Source organism: Rhinolophus sinicus, linkage group LG01 (genome assembly GCF_036562045.2).
Source record: "Rhinolophus sinicus isolate RSC01 linkage group LG01, ASM3656204v1, whole genome shotgun sequence".
Taxonomy (NCBI): domain Eukaryota; kingdom Metazoa; phylum Chordata; class Mammalia; order Chiroptera; family Rhinolophidae; genus Rhinolophus; species Rhinolophus sinicus.
Window position 1 is genome coordinate 138,995,485 of NC_133751.1, and position 25,339 is coordinate 139,020,823.

Sequence of the window (25,339 nt, forward strand, 5' to 3'; positions counted from 1 at the left end):
AAAAATATATACCTTCTGGTAATATATGTGAGGGATGGAAAAGAGATGGGTTTGTTAGCGTTTGGCAATAACATGGAGTTTCTGCTATATATTAAGAAACCCTCTCTTGTTGAACTTGAATAATTTTGAGAAGGGATGAAAAGTGTTCAATTCAACTTCGTTGAAGATTAGACATTTTTCTAAGTTGTTTTCCAAACTCATTAATGCCCCTCTGGCCCTTCTAGACTGAAGTCAGATGGGAATTTGGAAGTGGTTCAGGGAGCAGGTTGGTTTGGGAGTGGAGATGGGGGTGCTCACAGGTGTGTTTAGACCCTGGAGGATGTGGACTGACCCAGGACATCTGTTGGTAGGAAGATGTGATTACACGTTGTAAACTTAAAGGCTCCTTTTGGGCTTTATTTATTTTTAGTAACTTTTTTCACTAACCTGGAAAGTGTCATCTGATATGTAGACATAATATATCAGGCCAAGACAAATTCCTCCTCTTATCAAAGAAAGTAGTGCTATACTATAGTTTGATTTAAAAGGACGTATGTTGAAATCACATAAAATGATAAAAGAACTCCATCCTACATTATGTTGTTATTCTTTTTTGCAATGTAGCTTGTATGAAATTGATGGACAACCCTTTTAATTTATTGTTAAAATGTGTTTTCAGACTTCATTGACAACTACACAGAGAGAACTGAATCAGCTGCAAGAACTTAGCAACCACCAGAAAAAGAGAGCTACCGAGATCCTGAATTTACTGTTGAAGGATCTGGGGGAGATAGGTGGAATTATTGGCACCAATGATGTGAAGACTGTAAGTCAGCCCTTCTTTTATCCTCTCTCCCTGCTCTTAGAATGGCGTGATCCTAAGCAAGCAGGGTCTGCTTTATTCTCCTGAGTATCCAATGCTTAGCACAATGCTTTGTACCTGCCACATGCATGGTGATATTTGAATGAATGATGGATGACTAAGTGAATGATTGGATAAGGAGGAGGAGAAAAAAAATTTACCTTTCCTATAGGAAATGTCTCCAAATCTTCGTCGGCCCTATGGTTTGGTCTTCAAACTTACATGCCAGTGTCACAGAAATTTGGAGTTAGGTGAAGCAACAGTTCTAGTCTCAGAACTGTGTTTCTCCTTTTCTATGAGAACCCAACAGAGTGAAAATTCCTCAACCAATCAATATGGATTAGGAAAGCTTTTAGCTGAAAGTAATAGGATTCTAATAGTGACTTAAAAACAAAGCCACATTTATTCACAGTAGGGGAAGTCTAGAATCTTGCTATTCAGGCTGTGATTTGTGTCACCTGGGAGCTTGTTGGGACTATACTCTCAGGCACACCTCAGACCTACAGAATCAGAATCTATATTTTCACAAGATATTCCCCAGGCCATTTTTTGGCTTATGAAAGTTTTGGAAGCAAATTTTGGTTTGGTGTAGTGTTTCAACAATGTCAAGGATCCAGGACGTTTCTTTATTTCCTTTCTGCTTTCCTCAGCCTGTTTCTTTTTTATATCTGTAGGTTTTTGTCTCACAGTAGCAAGATAGCTGCTATAGCACCAATCATCACATCCTAACACTACTACATTCAAGGCAGGATGGGGTAAAAGGCGGCCAACTTTCAATCAGGTGTGAACTATATCCCAGAAGTCCCCTAGCCATCGCCTTATACCTTGTTGGCCAGATGTGGGTCACATGGTCGCCCCAAACTGCAAGGGAAGCTGGGAAAACAAAGAGAAATAGATAGGATTACTGCAATTGGCTTAAACCAACCATGATTAATCCCCTGGAGTTGTTCACATTGGTGCCATTGATAACAGGGAAGTTAGGGAGGTGGGAAAAATGGAGGAGGTATAAAGTCCATGAAGAGAAAAGGGAGAATAAGCAAAGTTATCAGCCAATAAATATTAATAATTTGCCACAATATAGTGATGTCATTGAAAAATAAGATAGGTATATTAAAAAGAAAACTTCATTGAGGTATAACTGACATGAAGTAAGTGTCACTTATTTCAAATGTACAATTTAAGGAGTTTTGACATGTGTCCACAGTCATGCTGCCATCACCACTGTGCGATAATGAACATATCCAATACCCCCCAAAGTGTGTGGGACTGTTTCTGGTGTCTGTTCTGTTTCATTGATCTAAATCTTTATGCCAAAAGCACGGTGTTTTGATTACTATAGCTTTATTATAACACAACACCTTGTACAGAGCAGCCATTGATAAATGTGTGTGGATTTAATCAAGCCCAGGAAAGGTGCTGGCTGTGTTGTTCATCATCCACCTCGCAAGTCCCCAAAACCAAATTCTTTGAATTTCGCCATTTGACTGTTAAAGGCTGAATTCTACGTGAGCCTGCTTTGTGGGAACACTCAGGTTTTGTGCTGGGATTGTACTAGAAAAGAGTCCCCAAATTATTTTTGTTTCTAGACATATCTGGGAAATATAGAAAACTCTAGGCTTAGAGTATATGGCTTCCTGTCAACCTAGTCATTCTTTCATGGAACAGCTATTATAACTGACTATTTCATGCATCTTTACGATTGAATCTAATTTTAGCATAGAATTCTCAGATACTATAGGAATACCTGAGTAAGCTCTAGTTTGGTGCTTTTATATTTGAGGATTTAGAAGAATTTCTCAGAAGCATACATCGGTGTTGAGCTCTAAACTTTTGATGTTGGGGTGATTAAATGGCCCTCAAAATAGGAAGGTGGAGTTATTTGATTTATGGGAAGTTGGCGCCTGCTGCTGATAATGATAAAGGAAGATATTTTTATGCTATGTTCTAAAATAGAGCTGATGAAAAATGCTAATGAAATCAAGGAGTGTCTAGGTACTTCAGCATTTAAAAAAAGGTCCTTACATTTGGGAACCTGAAGTATGATTGAGATTATTTTTAAACACTCAACTGGATGTTTTGAAGATATTTTTGGATCCCAGACATTGGATGCCCTAGTTAATTTCATTGAGAACTAGTTAATTTCATTGATAACTCTCAGTTATAAAGCATCATATTCTTAATTATTCTGTTTTTTCTTTTCTTTTTAAAGATTTTTAATTAAAACGTAGCTAACATACATATGTATTTATATTAGTTTCAGGTATACATCATAGTTATTCAACAGTACCCACCTATGACTATACAGTGTTATTACCACATTATTGATTTTATTCCCTATGCTAAAGAAGTGATCACCATGGTAAGTCCAGCAACCATCTGACACCATACCACACTATCACAATACTATTGATTTTGTCCCCCCTTTTAAAATTTTTCAGTTAGAGTTGACTTTCAATATTATTTTATATTAGTTTCAAGTGTATAGGATAGTGGTTAGACATTTATATAATTTAGGAAGTGATCCCTCTGACTAGTACCACCTGGCACTATATATATAGTTATTACCGTGTTGTTGATTATATTCCCTGTACTTTACATCCCCATGACTATTTTGTAACTACCAATATTCTGTTTGTTTGTTTTTTCTTATGATTTAATCATTAGGGCAATGAGAGCTAAAGGGAGGAGTGATGTGACTTTGTCATGTCACTTTACTTCTTTGGGCTTTGTTTTCCTAATTTATAAAATGACAGTGTGAGCCCAGATTATCTCGAAGGTTGTCAGCTGAGAAATTACATGACATACACAAATATTTCTTAGGTGTATCATTATGAACACAAGATACTTTTTCCCCAGCTTTATTGAGATATAATTGGTGTGTGTGTGTGTGTGTGTGTGTGTGTGTGTGTGTGTAAAAACATTGTGTAATTTAAGGTATACAATGTCCTGATTTGATATATTTATATATTGAAAATTATTACCAAACGGTACCATAGCATTAGCTACCCCCTTCATTTTATCACAGTTACCATTTCCTTTTCCTCATGAGGATATTTAAGATCTACTCTCTTAGCAACATTCAAGCATATGATACAGCTTATAATCACCATGCTACTCATTAAATCTCCAAACTTTTTAATGTTATAAGTGGAAGTTTGTACCCTTTGTTCAATAACTCCCCCGTCCCACCACCTTCCACCCCTCCAAACCCTGGGAACTACCGCTCGACTCTGTTTCTCTGAGTTTGACTTTTTTTTAGATTTTTTAGATACCATTTATAAGTGATACTACACAGTATTTTTCTTTGTGACGTATTTCACATGAGGGGTGAATCTTCATGGTCCATCCATTTTGTCACAGATGGCAGGATTTCCTTCCTTCTCACGGCTACAGAATTGTCCATTGTATATATATATATATATACACACATATATATACACTCTACATCTTTCTTTACCCATTCATCCATTGATGGACACTTAGGTTGTTTCCATATTTTCACTATTGTAAGTAATGCTGCAGTGAACGTGGGAATGCAGATATGCCTATGAGATTCTGATTTCAAATCCTTTGTCTATATACCAAGAAATGGGGTGACTGGATTATGTAGTAACTCTGTTTTTAAGTAATTTAATTTTTGCAGAACCTTCGTACTGTTTTCCATAGTGGCTGCACCACTTTACATTCCCACCAACATTGCATTAGGGTTCCCTTTTCTCCACATCTTTGCCAATACTTGTTATCCCTTATCTTTTTGATGATGGTCATTCTAACAGGTGTGACGTGATATCTCATTGTCGTTTTGATTTGCATTTCCCTGATGATTAGTGATGTTGAGCATCTTTTCATGTACCTGTTGCCCATCTGTATATCTTCTTTGGAAAAATGTGTATTTAGATCCTCTGCCCATTTTTTAATCAGATTGTTTGGTTTTTGTTATTGAGTTGTATGAGTTTGTTATATATTTTGAATATTAACCCCGCATCAGAGACATGAGTTGAAAATCGTTTTTCCCATTCTATAGGTTGCATTTTCATTTTGTTGATTGTTTCTTTTGCTCTGCAGAAGATTTTTAGATTGATGAAGTCCTACTTATTACAGATACTTTTCGTATTTTTAGTACTATTCAACTGATATAATTCTTTTGGTCTAAGAAAATGAGCAGATCTGGGATATCTTTTTTCAGTGACTGTGTATTTCTGTTCCTAATATCCTTCCAGTTTCCATAGTTTCTACTGATAGTGCTGCAGGGTGAGGGGGTAAAGACGGCTGTTGGAGTCTTCCTCAGTTCTCAGCTCCAGATACAAAAGGCCTGAACAGTATGAAACAGAAGAACCCATATTTCTCCAGCTCAGTCATGTCTTGAAACATTTTCAGAGTCTGAGCAATATTTTGTTGAGTTAACAAAACAAAATGAGACCAGCAAATGCCAAGATGAGCCTAGTGTTGACTTTATCCAGGTTTATTAGTGAGCTTCCTCTTTTTTTCATGTACCTATGTCACTGTGCTTTCCTTAAAACAAAGATTTCCAGGAATCCAGCCACCAACTAATAGACTAGAGGTAGAGTAAATGGAATGGATTAACTGCCTAATTTTCTTTCGACCCACCCTGACTTCAAGTCTCAATCTGACCTTTATGTCTGAGAATGTGAACAATCAATCACCTTACTTACCTTTGACTTGGTTTAGAAATGGCACCTTGCACAGCCACTCCATGCTCTAGAGACGGTGTAGGTGGGTGGGTGTGGGGATGAGTCTTTCTCTATAGGCAGAGTAGGAGAGGGGGCAGGCAGCATCTGCCTTCCCATGTGCAGGCAGCCTTTCTCCCGGATTAGTCATTTGTACTGCATCACACTGTCGTATGTACTGTTGGAGTCATCCTCAGACCCAGGGGAGAGTTATAAATAACATTTCAGCGACAAAGTCTGGCTCTTCTATTTGAAATAATAGTGTACTGGAGTTACTGAAAACTGTAAATTTACATGACTCAATATATGAACTCTTTAAAGGGTAAGAAACCTTACAGTTAAAAACATTTGTTTGGGGGATTGTGTTTTTCCATCAAGCCTGGACTCAAAATCTCCCTTCTAGATCTTATAAGGCAAGAGTCGGCTTCAGAGATGATGGTTCTAATTTGGGGGAAGAACTATCCAGCTATCACTTTGGAGGAAGTCCGTTATTGTAAATATTTTTTCCTTTTTCCTCGTCACATGGGATCTGGGCATCGAATAGAAAATGTTCTTGTCCAAGGATAGACCTGGAGAGGAAGAGAGGTTTGACCCTTCCCAGGATGCCTAATGTTGGTTCAGCAACGTTTTACCCCCAGAGGCTGGTATAGGTCGTGAATTCCACATAAAGGATGTGGCTGCTTCCTTACCTTTCAGAGGAACTGGACAATGTACAGGGTATACCTGGTCAGGTTGAAGAACATGTTTCTCATGTCTTTTCCACGTTGAACCAGTCACAAAGGTAGGAGAACAAAACTGAATGTAAAGTTTGAGGGCTTTTCTCACCTATTATCTCCATGCTATGGGATTATAAAGGGAATATATAATGAATGGTGTTGGCAGACAAATTGTTGACAGTCAGAAATACAACGGGTTTAGCAAGAACCGCCATTAAAATAAGATGGAGTCAGAAGTTGATACTTGCACATTTTCTTGCTGTTAATATAGATTATGAGTTGTGTTGGTTGACACTGATTTAACAGATACAGTTGTGGAATTCTTAGGGTAATGTTGACACACAGTTACAGGCTCTCAGTGCTGTCTAGTTAGTGTACTTCCTATCTGCTACCAATTTTCAGGGTCGATACACGATTCCATATTCCTAGCTCTTAAATGTTTACTGAAAAAAATAGTCATATGATGAGGTAATAACAGCAATAATGACAAAAGCAGGCAGTTAGAATCACTGTCTTAGAACCAATTGAAGCCTCCATTCATGGCTGGATTCTGGACAGGGCTCTTGTTTCTCCTGAGGTGCTAGGACGCCCTCTGGTGGTTAAAAGCGTACAGTTACTTTGCTGCTTTGGTCAACTGCCCTTCAAGAGCATGTTTGCATCTCAATAAATGGGTTTCCAGCTCAAGTATCTTGCTTCAGTTTTTGTTTGCAATAGAGCTCTGAAACTTAGAAACCAAATATGAGATCATGCAAGAATGCTGGCTGTCAGGATCTTTTCCTCTAAAGGTGTATTTAGACTGTTATTCTCAGGTGACCTTAAATAATAAACTAGATTCCTGTCTGCTTGGAAGAGCAGGCACGTAGAGGCAGGGACGCATAGATGGGTAGTAATGAGAAGTCATGCAGGAAAGTCTTCATCTAGAGGGGCTTTTGGTAGTGACACATTCTTATTCATTAGATTTTTATGTTTGTTTGTTTAATTGAGGAGTATAGAGACAGTACTTTTTATTTCAACCCTTAGTCATAGAAACATATTCGAGCCGTTAGACTACTTCTCTCTCTGAATAGCAGACTATAGAAAACACTATTGCAATTTTAATGTGAGTTCTTACAGGGACTCAGAGTCACCTTTAGGATCACCAGGCATTGCTTCTGTTCTAGAAATCTTAGGGTATAAGACATTGAATGGAACACCTCTTCAAAGTTATCTCATTTTAACTCTCCGATGTCTTTTTCTCCTGATAGGGTCTCTTTTATCCCAACTATCAATTGTACAGGAAAACCTGGTTAATGGATAATTATATTTAGTAGAGATTTTTACTTGACTGTTTCACTTGAAGTTTCAGAGAACTTGAGGTGAGCCTATAGTACTTTTTAGCGCTCATGTTCAGCTTGTGGTCCTGTTGTTAGGGATTTCTAACCAGGAAGCCACAGACCTCTTGAGGACCCGCAGACAGGTGTCAGGGGGCCCATGAACCTCTGGAAACTAGACAGCAGTTGAGCTTGTTCCCTCCTGTGCTCAGCTGGCAGATGTGAATGGAGTCATCGAAGAGGAGTTCACCATGGCCCGTCTGTACATCAGCAAGATGAAGTCGGAGGTCAAGTCCCTGGTGAACCGCAGCAAGCAGCTTGAGGGCGCCCAGATGGATTCCAACAGGAAGATGAATGCCAGCGAGCGGGAGCTGGCAGCATGCCAGCTGCTCATATCCCAGGTAGGTCACGCCTTTCCTCCACGGTTCACGCCCATGTCCTCTGGAAATCTACTTCCTCCATGCTCTTCCTGGGGCTAACGGTGTGAAATAGGGATATTGATGAACTTTGCTGTTTGTATACTTGACCATGGCCGCCCCAGGCAATCATAGCCCAGGCTTGTTCTTAACCCAGGCTAGATTTTGTGGTGTGAATTACATGGATGACTGTCAGTCCCTTTGTAAGGGATGTGTCTGTATATCTCTATCTTGCTATTTATGGGTAAGTAGGTAGATAGATGTGTAGATATAGAATGGATAAGATTAGGTGGAATCTAAAACTCCTATTGGCTAAGGCAACATTCCTTATTTTAATCTCTACCATAGGTCCAATTTAATAGGTGAAAACAGAAACTACTGCTACTACTACTCTCATTAATAGCAATAGCAGATAACATTTTATTGACTGTTGACACATATACCATCTAAGCACTTTACATGCATTATCTCATTTGACGTTAAAAAAAAAAATCCTGGTGGGAAGGTTTTGTTATTGTTCCTGTTTTTCCAATAAGCACACTAAGGCTTAGAAAGATTAAATATAGTGTCCAAACTCATAGAGCAGTGAAACGCAGAGCTGGGACACAAACCAACCTGTGTGAGAACCCAAAGCCTTGAAGGGATTTTGAAGCCTCAGGGCACATTTCATCCGCTCAGTGAGGAAGGCTGCTCTTCTTCCCAGTGCAATGGCACTTTCATTTTAGTAAGGTGGTTTCAGAAAACAGCCTCGTTTCTGGTCTTTTGTTTTTATCTGAGCTTGGTGTTTGGGACTTGAGGCTTCTGTCAGTGGTCCAGTATGTGCTACTCGCTGCCTATATCACGCATTAAACCAGCTGGTTGTTTGGGGAAACACGTAGCAGCATGGAGTGGTGCCTCAGGTAACACTGAGAGACAGACAAATGCATACTTCATTCTTTTAAACATAATAATATGTAATCATAGAACTATTTCCAGCCTCCTTGTCTGCCACCATAATAATCTAAGAGATGCAAATTGAAACATCAAGTTTCCATTTTATAACTAACATAATAAGCAAAAATGTATTGAAAAGATTATTCCATGCTGGTGTGTGATAGTGAAATTTATATACATTGGTCAGGAAAGTATAATTTGGTCATTCCTTTTGGAGAATCAAAAACTATAAAAAAATGTAAGTATACTTTGTTTCAATAATTTCACTTATGGTATTTTTCCCTGTAATGAAAATGAAAAATTTTCATTTCATGTGGTATCATTTCCTGATTAAAAATATTAACGCTTATATGGAAAATGTTGGGTGCAGTATTACATTATAATAAAATAAAATACCTAAATATCTATTGATAGACTAGTAACATAAAGTTACATGGAAGAATATTATTCAACTCTTAACAAAACATTTATAAAGCCCAGCCCTTTGGACAGTATAATTATATAAAGTTAAGTGAAAATGAAAATGCTAAGTTATATCTATGTTATGCTTTGCAACTTTATAAAATATACGTTCATATAGATATACCAGGAATATAAAGAATTACAGTTGACCCATGAACAATGTGGGGGGTCAGGGGCACTGGTCCTCCCACCCCCTCACTGCACAGTTGAAAATCTGCAAATAACTTCTGACTCCCCAAATATTTAACTACCCCTGGTATCTGGAGGGAACTGGTTCCAGGATCCCCCATAGATACCAAAATCCATGAATGCTCAATTGCCCTATATAAAATGTCAGTCCAGTCATGTACTCCCAACTGGGAGTTGAAAACAGTATAGGTATTTACGGAAAAAATGCATGTATAAGGGGGCCCATGCAGTTCAAACCCGTGTTGTTCAAGGGTCAACTGAGTTGATAAATTAGGGTGGTTTATGGGCAAAAATTTTACAGTATTTTTTCTAGATTTGCTTTCCTGTTTCACATTTTTTATAATTTATAACAATTGAGAAGAAAAATGCTAAACATTTAGTGCACACTGCACCTCAAGTGTGATACCCAGGTTGCCTGTTCTGCTGATAGCCTGTGCTCGGGGGCAGTCCTGCTTCTGGCATTTGGAGGTCAAGGCCAGAGGGCACATAGAGACCCTGCGGCCTGCAGCCTGCTGTCTTCTCTTTCCTTCTGGATGTACCAGCCTCTGCATTCAAGTCCAGTGTGCACTTTCTGTGAACTGAGGGAACGATGTAATTGTGTCAACGGTAATCTGTGTACATGGGTGATGGAAGCAGCAGTGTGAGTCCTGGGAGTGGCCTTAGGGCCCCTGGAGTAGGGAGTTTCTGGGTTCCCAGTACTCAGAGTGTGGCCTAGAGGGAATGGGGGTTCCAGGTGGGCATGGTCCCTTGGCCTGTGAACTCTGCTCCGTGGAATGGGGTGCAGCCGCAGGATGGCCCAAGTGGAGTGATTTACAGTGTGGGGCCCAGGACTGGGGCTCCCGTTGCCCCAGTCTCAGAGTGACCCTGACTTTGGAAATAGGAGATGGGAATCAAGAATATTAGGATGTTCTGGGCTTAAAGAATATCTGCGTTAGTCAGTGCTTTTTTTTATGTTAGCAACAAGTTCCGTTTTCCATTAGGTGCTATTTTGTACTCTGCTACAATTTACAAAAGCTAAAGACTCGGTCATTATTTCCTGGGGTTCCAAAGGAAGAGAAACCTTGGCTGTCTATTTTCTGACATGATCTAAGGAATCTGACAAAATGTTTCCAGCTAAAATGCTATCTCCTTCTTTGTTTACACTCTTCTTCCTCACCAAAAGCTGTGCTTATGAAATGCTCCAGCTGAGTCCCATTTCCCAGAGGTTATTTCATGAGATTAGAGGTCAGTCTCCTGGGTATCTGCCTAAACATGAACCTTGTAGATCTGGAGTGGGTATCTGCATATTTCCATCTGCCTAGAACTGTTGTCCTTATTCAGTCACTGAGCTCCCATTCATTCATTCATTCATTCATTTGTTCATTCATTCCACTAATATTTATTAGGTGCTTACTCTCATGAAGCTAACAAGAAACTAGATAAGATAAATCACGTGTGAGGAAATACTGCGCCTGAGTGATAAGGCATCTAGCCAAGTCCATGTCTAGGGGTATTGAGGGGAGAGCTTACCAGGGAGAGGAAAATGTAAAACGCAAAGTCCATGCATGAGACAGGAATTGTGAGTTTGAGAGACAGGGGGTGGAGGAGGGGAGAGCCATAGTATTTGATTTACAAAGACGCAGTCCACAGGTGCAGGTTCAGAGAATGAACCCCTCAGCCCCAGACATTTCCCCAGCCCCTTTCTCTCCAGCACACGCTATGTTCTACGGGGAGGGAACCAGCCTGGGCTTTGGTGTCCCACTTAAGGGGATGGTGAGGAGGGGGCGTGGCCGTGAGGGGCGTCTGTGGGGCACGAAGCAGAGACGCACGTGGGAGAAACAGAGAGGACCCTCTTAGTCTGTGGTCGCGGGTCCCAGCCAAAGGGCAGAATATGTCCAATACCGTAGGGTACTGGAACTCAAAAAGGGACTCAGGAACTCCTCCTCCACTGCACTTTCCCGTCGCACAGCCCCAGGCAAGCTGGAGTGACTGCTTGCTAGTCATCCACTCCTTTTTATCTGTTTGCTTTGTTTAAAGCATGAAGCCAAGATCAAATCCCTGACAGACTACATGCAGAACATGGAACAGAAGAGGAGGCAGTTGGAAGAGTCCCAAGACTCGCTCAGCGAAGAGCTGGCCAAGCTCCGAGCCCAAGGTAAATAATTGACTACTAAGCGGGTGTCAAACTCGTGGCCTAAATCAGATTCTCTCTAGTTGGCTGCACTCATCACGTTTCGTTTTGTTCAACTGAAGCATTTCTAGGTCTGCTGAGAACAGTGGTATATATTATTGGGGGGGTGAAAAAAAGTCAAAACATCTAGAAGACTGTCCCCACCTTATATCTGCTCCTCTCCCCATTTTCCCTCAGTCCACGCTGCTGCCCGAATCAGAACCCTCTCCCTTCTCCACCTCCTGCCTCCATTCTGTCCCCAAAGCTTGTCCATTCAACTTGCCAGATGCTTCTCTGGTCCTGCTCATCTCTGTCTGCATTACCACTCTCGTTGGCCCTAATTAAGAATTGTGACAACATCCATCTACCGAGAGTCCCACCCGCAGTCTGCGTTAGGGCGGCCACTGACCAAGGGACTATTCAAAAATCAAATTCTGTCTTGGGCCCAGCCCCACGCCGTGGACCCTTCCGTGGTATCCTGTTGCTCTAAATACGAAGTCTGAGCTGCTAGGGGCTTACCTGGGCCTTCCATCCTTTGAACAAACTCTTCTCTTTGCCAGGCTCCCTCCCAGCTCCCTTTGCTTAGGAAAGTACGTGACACAGGAAGCACTCAATAGATATGAATAAATAGAAGAAATTCAAGAAATGTGGCTAGAAATGCAGAAAGCAGAACAGGATTAGGAATATATGTGTTGTGGTGAAACGGGGACACATGTACTACGATTTGCAATGAAAATTGTTAGGGTTCTTTTGGAAAGCATTTTGAAGACCATATTAATAATGGTAACATTTTTCATACATTTTGATCCTCGAATCTCAAATATTCATTGCAGAATTACTTATACCATATTGGTGGGAGAAAAGGGGAGCCATCTAAATGTCCAGCAGTTAAATGAACTATGGTCCGTGGTTGAAGAAAACATATTTTTCATATTGGAGGTGAAGTACATGAAGGCTGCAGCAATGCTTGTTATAATGCAACCTTGGATTAAAAATCATATGTAATTTTCACTGTAGTTATAATATTTAAAAATCAGTGGAGGTTTGCGGTCCAAGGCCTACACAGTAATATTTGTAATGAAAATGGTTTTGATAGCATCATGGAATTGGTAATGTTGTTACCCTTTTTGTTTCTTTTATTGTTATATAGTTGTTCGCTCAGTAAATACATTTTGTTTCAAATGCCAAGGCCAATTAAAAACGAAAGAGAACATACCCACCTCCCCCATGACCTTCTCTTATTTTCTTTAAGTGATAACGGATGAATGTTAGGAATAGACTGTTCCACCCAAAACTAACATAGAAAATAACTTTTGTAAATTATTTCTGCAATGATACCACTGAGTAGAAATAAAATAGAAGTGAGAAGAGCTGAAATAAAGTGGAACAAACTAGAGAGGAAGCAGAGTGAGTTGAATATCTCTGTCTTAAACCATTTGCTTCCTCCACCCCCACCCCCCATCTCAGGCTGTCCATTACCCGGTGTGCTCGGGGGCCACTGGCCAAGAACAAGGGGGGACTGGCCCCCCAGGTGTGCCACACGGCAGCCCTGGCCTAACTATGGGGCCTTCTGTTTCATCTGGAGAGTATGATTTTATAATTCTATCTTCTTTGTTCTTATCCTGACGTGGTTTTCCTGCTCCAGATTCTTAGAGAATAAACAGCTTACCCATGGGAAGTAAATTAGCTCTTTCTGGAATTCTAATAATGGATTCAATCCAAACGCTACTCACCTTCACAGAGCACTATTTTATAATCTATAAATCACGTTTATGTACTTTGCCTCAGGGGTCACTCACGAGGCCAGGTGGGGAACCAGTCCTTCCAGGTGGGAGGTGATACACAGCCAAGTCAGTTCTAGAATGGCTGGCTCCAGGTTGGCACCTTTCCCCTGCAATTGCTCCCCCCGCCCCCCGACCTCGGTAATGTCCCAGGAGTGGTCAGCCTTACTTTAGCCAGAAGCCCTCCTTCAGAGGCACATCCCTTTGTCCCGTGGTTGTCACGGGTGATATAAGCTGCTATTTAACTCCATTACTGTTCTTCCTTTTTTGTTGTTTCTTAATTTTTACTTGTGGATGTGAGTTCACCAATTAAATCTTAAATCATCATTTCAAATTCAAACCAGAAAAAATGCATGAAGTCAGCTTCCAGGATAAGGAGAAGGAACATCTCACGCGACTGCAGGATGCTGAGGAAATGAAGGTGCGTCCCCACCCCTTCCCCCAAGCCCAGCATGCACCTGGACTGGGTCGCCTTGTGCTAGGAAAATCTGTCTTCAGAGATGTGTGTGGCAGTGCAGGAGGGAGACGGGAGAGGCTGATGTGGGCCGTCAGAGCCAACCTCAGTGTGGGCTGGGTTAGAAGTGAGAGGGACAGAGGTGTCCAGAAGCCCTGAGAGGTCTGTAAATAATAGTTATGTTGCATTCGTGCATTTTTCTTCCCCATTCCTGACGAAGAGGGAAAGACCACCTACCAGGCTCTGCCTGGGCCACGCTGTCAGGTTAACTCCCGAAGAAATGTTTGCCCCTCCTTTGAATGCAAGTAAACATCTCTCCCCTCTACCTTTTTAAAGAAATGCACCAAATTTGAGTTTCCGTCTTAAACACAGAGATCTTTACTTTTGGTTACATTTTAAACAGTTAAGGAAAATGGATGGGAAATGAGATTTTTAGGTGACTAAAATGAGACACGAGAAAATGCAGAATGTTGATTAGTTTGGGGCGAACTAGGAGCCCATAGTTAAAGTGAAGCCCATGGCATGATCCCGCTGCCGCCAGCAGCGTAATTCTGCCCCACCCTGATGGGCCCCCCTCCTGGGTCACATCGCTTTGAATGTCACCATCAATCTGCAGAGCACAGGGCAGGAACAATGATCTGAATTGTACAGGTGAGGAAGTTCAGCTCATACAGGTTACATGGCTTGTCTGACGTCACCTAGGTAGTAAGAGGTCTGTGCCCTCTGGTTGACCGGGCTCGAGAAGCCATGTAGCTCAGGTGAGCTGCAGAAGGTCATGGAAAATGATTGAATTAATGGGCATGTTTGCTGCGAGGGCCCACTCCATTTTGTTGTCCCAGTAAAGCGTGGCAGGTTCTGGGGGCCCCCGGTTCTGGGATCTGACAGTCGAGGGGCATCGTGGGGGGTAAGAGGTAGAAGTGATTCAGAGCTTGTCACAGTGTGGGCTGAGGGCCAACAAGTAGATGACACATTTCTCTCGGCCTGGCTTGCAGAAGGCGCTGGAGCAGCAGATGGAGAGCCACCGGGAGGCTCACCAGAAGCAGCTGTCCAGACTTCGAGATGAAATTGAGGAGAAGCAGAAAATCATTGATGAAATTCGGGAGTGAGTTGGCATTGGGCTGTTGGGACGCGGGGGTGGTCGTGGCACTTGGGGCAGGCTGGGAGGACGTGGCTTTCAGCCGAGGTCTCTGCTGTTCTGGCCGCATGCCCGGTCCTGGCTGGGACTGCAGCGGTGGGCGAGCTGCTCCCCTGGACTGGTCCCCCATGTGGAGCTGAGCCTCAGGGGGTGCCGGTGGGCAGGTGGCAGGCGAGCCCAGCTGCCCTTCCCAGTCTGTCCCCGCAGAGCAGGGTTCTGTGGGTGACTCAGCTGGGTAAGCACATCCCAGTAGGAGGGGACACTGTCTGTATGAAAGTACAAAAGCAAAAAAACCCAAATCGGTCCTGACTCGGGTTCTCGTAGGTTAATAAATACTCCAGAGAAGACAGTCAGTTCTAACCACCTCCTCGCCCCACGATACATGCACACAGTGCAATGCCAAGCCACCTGGTCGCACACACACACCTCTTAGGGACCCACACTGCCATGTGTCTGTGCTTGGGGACCTGTGACATTGGCTGGGGTGGCATCATTGTAGCTTGTCTCTGGTGACACCTTCTCAAGGCCATTCTCCTGTCCTGTCCCAGCCTGCTGCATAGCTGCCTCTCCCTCTTCCTCTCTTAACCTTCTTCCCACCTTATCGTCACACAAGTCACCAAGCTGGGAGCTGCCTTCAGGATCCTCTCCTCAGGGTTCTGACTTTTTTGCACAGGGAATCTCTGGGCAAATTTTGAACCTCTTTACAAAATAGTGTTTTAAAATGCCCCAAATAAAAGACATAGTAAAACAAAGAAAACCAACTTTGTTGAAGTAACAGTTCTACCCACTGACACCCCCACCCCTGCTCCCCTGGTCTAGACCGAAGGTTCTGCCCTGTCCCCTCCCGTTTTCTGTAGATGAAGAACTGGATCTCTCTGTGGGAAGCAAGGTGAAAATGATTTACTTAGGGTTACACAGCTAAATAGGAACCAAACTGGAGTTAGCATCTAATCCTCCAGATTATGGATCCAAATCTCTGTTCAGTGTATGTGAGCTGCTCCCTAGCACATTTGCATTTTAAAGGAAGAGAATGGTAGCTGAAGCTTAAGAGGACATGGTGTGTTGGGGCTCTGTGCACAGTCTACCTGAGGAATGCATCGTCTCCCCCTTCTCCTCTGGGCACCCCATGTCGTTCATGTGATGCTTTCTCCTTCAAACATGGCATGTTCCTTATCCAGATCAGTCACTCTCAAATGTTCCGTCAGAAGAGGAGAAGAGGGAGGGAAGGAAGGCAAGAAAGAGGGAGCGTTGGTGAGCGAGTTAGCAGGGGGTTTGTTTCCTGCACCTGTGCTTCTCAAAGGGACTCCGAGTTTTCCTTCAGAGGGTGTATGATTTGTTTCTGACAGTCACTCGGCCATGGCGACAAAGCGTTTTAAGTGTTGGGCTGACGTCATTGTTGACCAGATGCCCCCAACCAGATGGCAAGTGTCTTTTTTTTTCAGAGATCCTGGACTTTCTTTGTGTGTCCTCTGTTTATTCCCCTCCTCGAGGAGAGGACTTCACAGAGTGGAACTGTCCCTGTATCAGCCAGGAACTTGGATTTGGGAGATGTTTTCAGAACATTGGGACCAGAGAGGAAGGGAAGGTCGAAATGTGCAAATAAGGCCTCCTGAGTGGGTGTGTGCTGTCTGCAGGGCAGACAGGGCAGAATTCTTCTGACGGGCGCTCTTTCTCTGTTTGAAAATATCAGCCTTTACCCATCTCATTATTTTCCCCTTGCAACTCTCACACAAGCGAACTATAAATACATCCTCAAAGCCATGTGTTTCATGCCTCTCTGATGCTCCCCAGAAATTGGTTTTCACTTGGGCAGGGAAGAAGCAGTGAGGTTGTTCTTTGATCCCTCAAAACCCTCCAGAATTGCTGCCTTTAATGCATAGAACTAATGGGGTTGGAACAGAACCACATCTTTTTCGGGATGACTCGGAATTTTAGATTGATGTAGAATGTATTGCTTTTTTCTCTCGATTTCAGTTTGAATCAGAAACTGCAACTGGAACAAGAGAAGCTTAGTTCTGATTATAACAAGCTGAAAATAGAGGACCAAGAGAGAGAAATGAAACTGGAAAAGCTCCTGTGAGTGCACTTTGAATATTTCCTCTGTTTACTCTCATCCTGGGAAGGTATTAAAAAGTCTATTTTTGTGATTCAGATACTCAAATATTCTGGTTAGGTTGGGACAATTTAAAAACAGATAATAGCTATTTGTGTGAGTTGTTTTGTTTTGTTGATGTATCTGAAGACGCCAGTGGTACCTAAGGAGATCTCTGATGCCCCTTTGGTGGTTCATGTTCATGATTCCTTTCTGTTTTTTTAGATTGCTCAATGACAAAAGGGAACAAGCCAGGGAGGACCTCAAAGGTCTGGAAGAGACAGTGGTATGTCAACATGTTTCCCAACTCATTTTAGTCTCAAAGGTCAGATTAGTTCATGATTTGTTGAATTTGTTTATTCTAAAGTTCTATCTATGCACACCTTTCGTGTATCTTTTTAGGTATAAAATATCCTTTGGGAAAGTGAGAGTTGTCAAATTAACCTCCTAGCTCTTGACAGAATGACTAACCATCAGTCCAACCATCCATCCATCCATCCATCCATCCATCCATCCATCCATCCACCCACCCACTTTGTGCTATAATCCTGGAACCTCTGAGTAAAAATTGAACTAAATTGCAAATCAATGCCTACAATTTTACAGCCTCTGCACTCTGTGACTTACTTCCATTCAATAGTGACATATTTATGGAGTACCTACTAAGGGCTGGCATTCTTCTAGAGGCTTCGCACGCACCAGTAAACAACAGATACGATCCTGGCTCTCGTGAAGCTTACCTTTAGCTCAGGGAGACACACGACAGATAACAAGGAAGTCAATCATGAACTCCGTTGGATGGCCATAGAAAGTGAGGAGCAGGGCAGTTGGGGGTGCTCCAGGAGGAGGTGACATTTGAGCAGGGACTTGAAGCAGTGAGCCATGGGGATGTCTGGGGCAGAGCCTTCCAGGCAGAGGCAGCAGCTTGTGCCAAGGCCCTGAGGTGAGCCCATGCTTGGCACGTGGGGGGGCAGCAGCGAGGGCAGTGTGGCTGTGACCAAGTGAAAAAGGGGGGGTAGGAGGTGGGCATGGAGAGGTCAAGGTGACAAGGTCAAGTTGCCCTGAGACTTGCAGGGTTTAGACCATGGGAGTAACAGATCCATTTACCTTTGGAAGGGCTTGCTTATCATTGGTTTTCCCTGTCTGCATCTGAATTCATTAGGTTCGTCTTCTCTGGTCAGCTTCTATTTCAGTTGCTCTGGAGGATGGCGGCCTGGCTGTTTGGGCCTCACCGCCCTTCAGAGTGCCACACGGCCTGTGTTTGAAGGCAGACCGTCCCAGCATAGCCTCTCAATTTGGTGAAACGTGTGCAGTCATTTCACATGATACAACTGAGGGACTCTGTTCTATAGATACAGCCATGCATTTTGGTTCCATTTGTGTGTCATAGCAGTTTCTGTGGGGCTGAGCCTGTTTCTAAGGACCTGGTGACCCCAGGCCGTAGGCAGTGGTTGCTCAGGAGTGCATCTGAGCTGCGCCCTCTGCAGAGCTCCAGGACCAGTGCTTGTTGGTGCTCAAAGCCAGGTGGAAGAACAGGGCACAAGCCATTCGGGATAGAAGTAAGATGACTGTTCAAAGGAAGTCGGACCTTTCAAGCATGCTGGATAAGACTATGGAAAGGGTGGCTGTAGGGGAAACTAACAGGAAGCCATGAAATAGCTTCATGTATATCTGTTTTTACCACAGAAGTGATATTCATAATTATGATTATAAGAATTCAGAAAAATATGGACCATTAAAATGGTAACTATACTCCCATTAGCCGGAGATAAATGCTATTTCAGTATCTTATTTTCCTTTAGACCATGAACATCTCATCCTGTCATACCCACCCTTCCACGCCCTCACACAGATGTTCTCTCTTTTACCTCTCTCTCATGGTCTCACTCACACTCACAGTCCCCTCACCCACACTCACACACAATCACTCATTCTCACACAGACACACACCTTCACACCCACGCTCACGTATACCACCCCACACTCATGGGCACAGGCCCTCACTTTCATGTTCTCACACCTGCACTCGTCCACACACTCACACGCCTTCACTCTCATTCATACACACGTACTTACAACTTACACACACTCAATATACCCCCTTAACACACTCACATTCACACTCACTAATGCTTATTCACACTTGCTCACACTCACACTTTTGCTCATTCACATGCACTCATTCACTTGCACACTTTTGCTCACCTTAACGCGCACGTCTCCTCACACACCCACACACCCACACACCCAGTCTCTCAGGCTTTCATGCCTTCTCTCGTTTATACTCACTCTGAACATATTCTTTTACGTTTTTAAACAAGACATTTTTCCTCACTGGCCTTATATCTATCCACGGGTTCTCTCCCCTTCCCACCTGCTCATTCACAGTCTCACACTTACACGTCCCTCCCACACACACTTGCACACATCGCACACATGTGGTTTTTCAAAGTTTGGAGCTCCCAGTATATGCCATTTTAGTCTTGGATGTTTTCACTTAACTTTCCAACATAACCCTCCCCAAGCTGTAAACGTTCTTTAGAAACAGGCTCGCTGTCCAATGCTGACCACTCTGGAGCCCTCCTTAGCTCAAGGCCTATTCCATTCTCCTTGAGTATTTGGGTGGGGTGGGGGATGGAACCTGCATCCAGGGGTGGGAGTCCGTGATGCCAGTTCTAAAGAATGACATTGGAAAAGGCCGCCTGGCCGTTGAGGCCATCTCTGTCACCCAGGCAGCCCGTCTTGCTTTAACACTTTGTCTGGGCTCTGGGGCTGGACCCTCCTCCTGCTGTGTGGATGGGCTTTCTGTTTCCACCTCTCTGGACCCACCCTCCATGTCCATGTGGCAGGAAGCTGAGCCCTGAGCTATTACACAAAGGGCAGTGTCCTGTGTCAGGGAAAGATCTGAGGGAAGTGAGTCGGGGTGGGGGTGAGGAATGATAATGAATAGGATGGAGGAGAATTTGTTGCTGCAGGAAGCCAAATGATAGTCACCTCAGCGTAAATATGCATAAATATAACTTATAAACTATTTCCAAGTTCTTTAGTCACCCCCCCAAACTGTTGAATTCACCTAAAAAGAAACATGAGGGAAAGTCACCAAACGGGATTCTATATAATTGGGTACTTATGCCCAAGAAATGCCTGGCCCTCTGACAAGGCCCCGTGACTTCTCATTTCCCTTTAGTGTGGTGGCGTTTTTCATGGAAAGTATTTACTGTGATTACAGTTTAATCAGTAATAAAATCTCTGAGGTGGCAGGGAGAGCGTGCAGGGCAGGGGGCTAGGGACTGAGCTCCCTCAGGCAGAGGTGGGGATGAGTGTGTCTGCAGAAATGTGAGCACCGAGCTGCACCCCTGCACCTGCCTTGGAAGGCAGCTAAGCCTCAGGCAGGTATGATGTGCAGGGTATTCATAATAACACCCGTTTGGCTTCCTGCAGAAAGTAATTTGCTGCATCGGAGGAAGCAATTGACTTTAGGTGCTTCTCATTTCAACACAGAATTGCAAAATTGGACCCAGTCATAAGACCTAAATTAACATAGAACCTTTATTCCAAGAAACTTAGTGTTTCCATAGCTGTATAGCCTATTTCTTCCTTTTTTTCTATGAGCATGTATGCGCTGCATCCAGACATGCTGTGTCAAAGTAGGTCAACTTAGACAAATTGAAAAGTATAAATGCGAGTTTATGTCTCTTGTCCTCCCTTATGGAAAAATATTTTGTAAGGAACTAATAATACATGGAGCCTTGAGTGGAAGGAAGTATTTCGGTTTTCTGAGCTTGTTAACAAAGGTCATTAGGTTTGACTCCAGCCTCTGTCTCAGCAATTGTAATTCCTAAGGGTTCATTTGTGGCATGTAATCTAAAATGAAGGAAAAAAAAATGCCCCTAAGAAGTTAATTACACTGACAGTTATGACAACAACAGCAACAACCACAACAAACAGTAGAAGCCTAGTGAGGAAATGGCTGTCAAATGTGACGCACCGGTAACTTAAAACTAGCTAATGTTGACTGAGCACCATGTGCCAGAAACTGTTCTTAGTGTTTTATAAGGATCATCTCATTTAATCTTGACAATAACTGCCTCATCCATAAGCTCAGTGTTGCAGAATAAACGAACCCGTGGACCAGGGCCAGAAGGGGGTGACATGAAAAAGGTGTCATTAGGGTGGGAGAAATGGTGGCTAAATTTTCCTTTAACCTTGTTGAAATTATATTTAATGCGTATGTGAGAAATTAGAAGGAAAAAAATCTATTTTGGTACAACACAACCCACTAGGAATTTTGGTGAGAAAACTTTTGAATTTTCGTGGTTGAGGGGAAAAACAAAAGGGGTTCCACTCAGAACACAGCAAATGAGCAGGCTTTGTTCTAGTTTGCGGTTCACTGAGTTCCCAGCCTCTGCACCTTGGGTGCTGCCGAGGTAATGCTGGGGGGAGGGGTAGACCTGTGTGGTGAGCAAGTCAGAGGAAACGCAGGACCATGGCCTTGATGGTGGGCTTGCAGAGCAGGTGGGGTGATGTCTGGGGTCGATGGTCTAGAGCCAGACGAGCAATAAATTCTGTGTGTCCCCCCCTCTTATGTGGCATTTTAACAATCTTCTCTTCCAGTCTCGAGAACTGCAGACTCTACATAATCTCCGTAAACTCTTCGTCCAGGATCTGACTGCCCGGGTTAAAAAAGTGAGTGCTATCTTGTGTGAATGGGACTGAGAGGAAACGAAAAGATGGCCAGAATCATTTTCAGTTGAAGTATTACTTGCTTAATTGGGGCTGGTTATGCTTAAACGTTAATTACTTCATGCCAGGGAATGTTATTAAAAGAATGTGCTAGAGGCAAAAATCACTGGGGAACATTTTTTCCATCTGAGTTTTCCTTCCTAGTACAAGGAGGTTATAATCCTTTCCCATGCCTTCATTTCAAACGAACACACATTTGTCTGACCATCATGTGAAAATCACTGTGCATGATGCAGAGAAAGCCCAGACAGGTCTCGCAGACAGCGTTCCCCGAAGCCTGGTGAACGAGACACGAGGCGGGTGGCCATTAGGAGGCCGGTGGGGCAAGGCCAGTGTAGGAAGCACTGTAACGTCCGGTGTCTTAAGCTCTTCCCAGCAACCATGGTAGTGGTTCTCAGTGTTCTGTTTTGCAGATGTGGAGACAGGCTCAGAGGTTAAATAACTTGCCCAAGATCGCACAGCTGGGGAGAGCCAGAGATAGGATTGGATGAGGCCCGAGAGCCTTCTGAATCTGAGCTGCTTTGATCTTGGGGAGTTTGCCGAGGTTTAAGGAGGGCAGTGCCTTTGCCAGTCTCAAGATCTGATAAATTTCAAGAGTTTACCCAGCACAGCACTCAGGTGGATTAGTTTGAGATGGACTCATTAAGAATCATCATGGAAGTGGAAGCTGAAGGGACAAGCAGAGGCCACTGAGAGTCCCAATGATAGCATAATAGGTACCTGCCCACAGCTTGGTGGTTTGTCATCCTAGTCGTGACGTTTGAAATCATCTTTAGGTCTTGGGTGTATGTTTCCACATGGTTTTTTCTTAGTAAATTTTGGAACACTTCTTTTTGGAAAGAAAAGTCTCTATTTACCTATTTGTAATGGAGAGGAATATTTCACAAAGAGAACTAATCTATTTTTCAAGAGATCTGAAGTTCCCCCCCCCCAACCCTCTAAAAATAACACTTTAAGACTTTTGACATCAACCAAGGAAATTAATTGGGAAGGTCATTGAGTCTAAACGTGTAGAACCTCTATTTATTTTCATTTTCAGAATAATGTTTGGTGGGATTGGGAACTTAAAAAAAAAAAGATTTAGAATGTATTGTCCACACTGAGCTGGGGCTGGGGGTGGCAACGTGCAGGCTTGTCTCGCTGACCCTTTGGTGTCGATGCAGAGTGTAGAGCTGGACAGCGATGATGGAGGGGGCAGTGCTGCCCAGAAGCAGAAAATTTCCTTCCTGGAGAATAACCTGGAGCAGCTCACTAAGGTTCACAAACAGGTAGGAGTCGGCCAGCTTCCTTCTGCTTCTCTCTGTCCTGGAAAGGAGCCCCGCCACGTTTGTCCACAATGCAGGGAGATGGCTCTGAGTTGGAAGAATGTTAGTGCTGGAAGGGTCCTGGAAATCCTTTGGTCCTCAATGACTTCCCTTATATATAAAATATTTTCATTTTATCAAAGCCAAATATATGGAATTGAGTTTGAGTTTTCTGGGGCTTGGGGAATGGGATGTTGAGTCCTGTTATTTCAGCCTGCCTCCAGCCCCAACCCTAACTGGCCTCAGTGTCTCGCATGATGCCCCTGAGGCCCCTCTGGATCCAGACTCTGCAGAAGGCAAAGTGGAAGGACTGCCGAGCTGGTCTGTGCCCCTTGCTTTGACAGACGAGGACACCGATTTTATTCATCCCATGGTTGGGAGAACCAGGACCAGGACCGGCCCCCTCTCTGCTCTGTCACTCTATCTCGGGCATCCTGTTAAGTTCTTGTGACGCCCTGGACTTTGTGTAGAGTCTCAGAGAGCAGTAACCGTGTCCAAACCCACAGGCGATTTAGGCAGACTATTTGTCTCCTTTCTGTTTGAATGCTGGGATGTTCATACCTGTTTTCTCCAAATCCTAAAGATTTGGGGTATGATAGAAAGGGTCCACCTTTATGGGCCACATGGCTGAGGGGATGTCATTTCTCTTTGACTTAAGTGCTCTTCAACTTTACTGATGATGACATTGTTCCCCAGAGGGAGGACCACAGATTCAACCTGGTTGAAATCATCCAAACAAATCGTTGATGAGAAATGTAAAAGCGAAAACTCCCAGGGGTGAGGGCTCTGAAATTCATTAATTGTTTTAGTTATGCGTTCAATGAATATTTATTAAAAACCACCTGTCTGCCAGGCACTGGAGCTGGTGCTGGGGATACAGGGGTGAAGAACGCAGATGTGGACCCAGCCGTAGTTCAGCCTTCATGTAGCACTTTCTGATTTTCAAAACTTTTCTTTAGATTCCCACCGCGGTCCTGTTATGTCCTTTTTTATAGACAAGAAGCCCTAGCCTTGTAGTGGTCGAATGACTGGCACCAAGTCAGACGGCCAAGAAATAATAGAGCTGGCTCTGGAGCCCACTCCTGACCCAGAGTGAGCGTGTTGCTTCTTAACTGAGGCTCTTAAATCATGAAAGAAGGAGCAGTACCCCCAAGTTACCTGTTACAGAGCGGGGTGCAAACCAGATGCCGCTGTAGACAGTGGTCCTCCATGGAAGGAGGGCTTCAGAGACTCTAGAACGTGTGTCTTTCAAAAGCACGTGAGTGCTCCTGCTTTACGTTTCTTAGCTTCCACATGCTGAAGTCAGAGTCCTCAGTTTTCTCCCACTTTCCCCCCACCCACCCAAACAAGGGAGGAGTAAATCCTGCCCAAGGCTGCAAGTTGCCGGTAACTAGAAATGGCTTTTCATTTTATTCTACACCCTTTCCCCCTTCCTCGTACCTGTGAGTCCTGTGTGTAGAAAATTGGAGTCCCAGAGTATGGGATTTTTATTTCCCTTTGCTGCCCCCAGACTTGACGGTCATAGGGACTTTCTCCCCGGCAGGCAGGCTGTGGTCAGTCGTTGCAGAGTCTGCTTCCCGCCGCTTTCCTGTCGCATTCTCTGCCCACCCCCGCCCTCCCCGCTATGGGTCTGCCCCTCCTGCGGGCCCCACTGCCCTCGCTGGTAACTCATCACCACCCCCGTCCTGCCCCCAGCTGGTTCGGGACAACGCAGACCTGCGCTGTGAGCTGCCCAAGCTGGAGAAACGGCTGCGGGCCACGGCGGAGCGCGTCAAGGCCCTGGAGAGCGCGCTGAAGGAGGCCAAGGAGAACGCCATGCGAGACCGCAAGCGCTACCAGCAGGAGGTGGATCGCATCAAGGAGGCAGTGCGGGCCAAGAACATGGCCCGGAGGGCCCACTCGGCCCAGATCGGTACGTGCCCTCCCACTGTCACATGTGCCCTCACTAAGCGGTGAGGAAGCACTGATGCCCTGGAGCCGCTGGGCGCTCTGCGCTGGAGCCTCTGAGAAGCTGCCTTCAGGCCTGCAGGACCCTCCCAGCACCCGCGCTCCTCCTGGGAGAGCGGGAATGGCAGCCACCCACTTCCTTACACTGAGATTGCAGCACACACTGTGGTCTTCAAAGC

At 44.0% G+C, this 25,339-nt stretch overlaps 1 protein-coding gene across 1 annotated transcript in view; it reads left to right on the plus strand.

The window, feature by feature from the left end:
* The window catches only part of KIF5C (kinesin family member 5C), a 144,051-nt gene that overhangs the window by 102,511 nt on the left and 16,201 nt on the right, over positions 1–25,339 (plus strand). The window contains exons 15-24 of the mRNA XM_019737476.2: positions 659–805; positions 7,768–7,956; positions 11,572–11,689; positions 13,830–13,906; positions 14,932–15,041; positions 17,049–17,150; positions 17,392–17,452; positions 21,781–21,852; positions 23,073–23,177; positions 24,909–25,125. Of these exons, the coding sequence (XP_019593035.1) occupies positions 659–805; positions 7,768–7,956; positions 11,572–11,689; positions 13,830–13,906; positions 14,932–15,041; positions 17,049–17,150; positions 17,392–17,452; positions 21,781–21,852; positions 23,073–23,177; positions 24,909–25,125 (1,198 nt within the window). The remainder of the gene's footprint in view (positions 1–658; positions 806–7,767; positions 7,957–11,571; positions 11,690–13,829; positions 13,907–14,931; positions 15,042–17,048; positions 17,151–17,391; positions 17,453–21,780; positions 21,853–23,072; positions 23,178–24,908; positions 25,126–25,339) is intronic.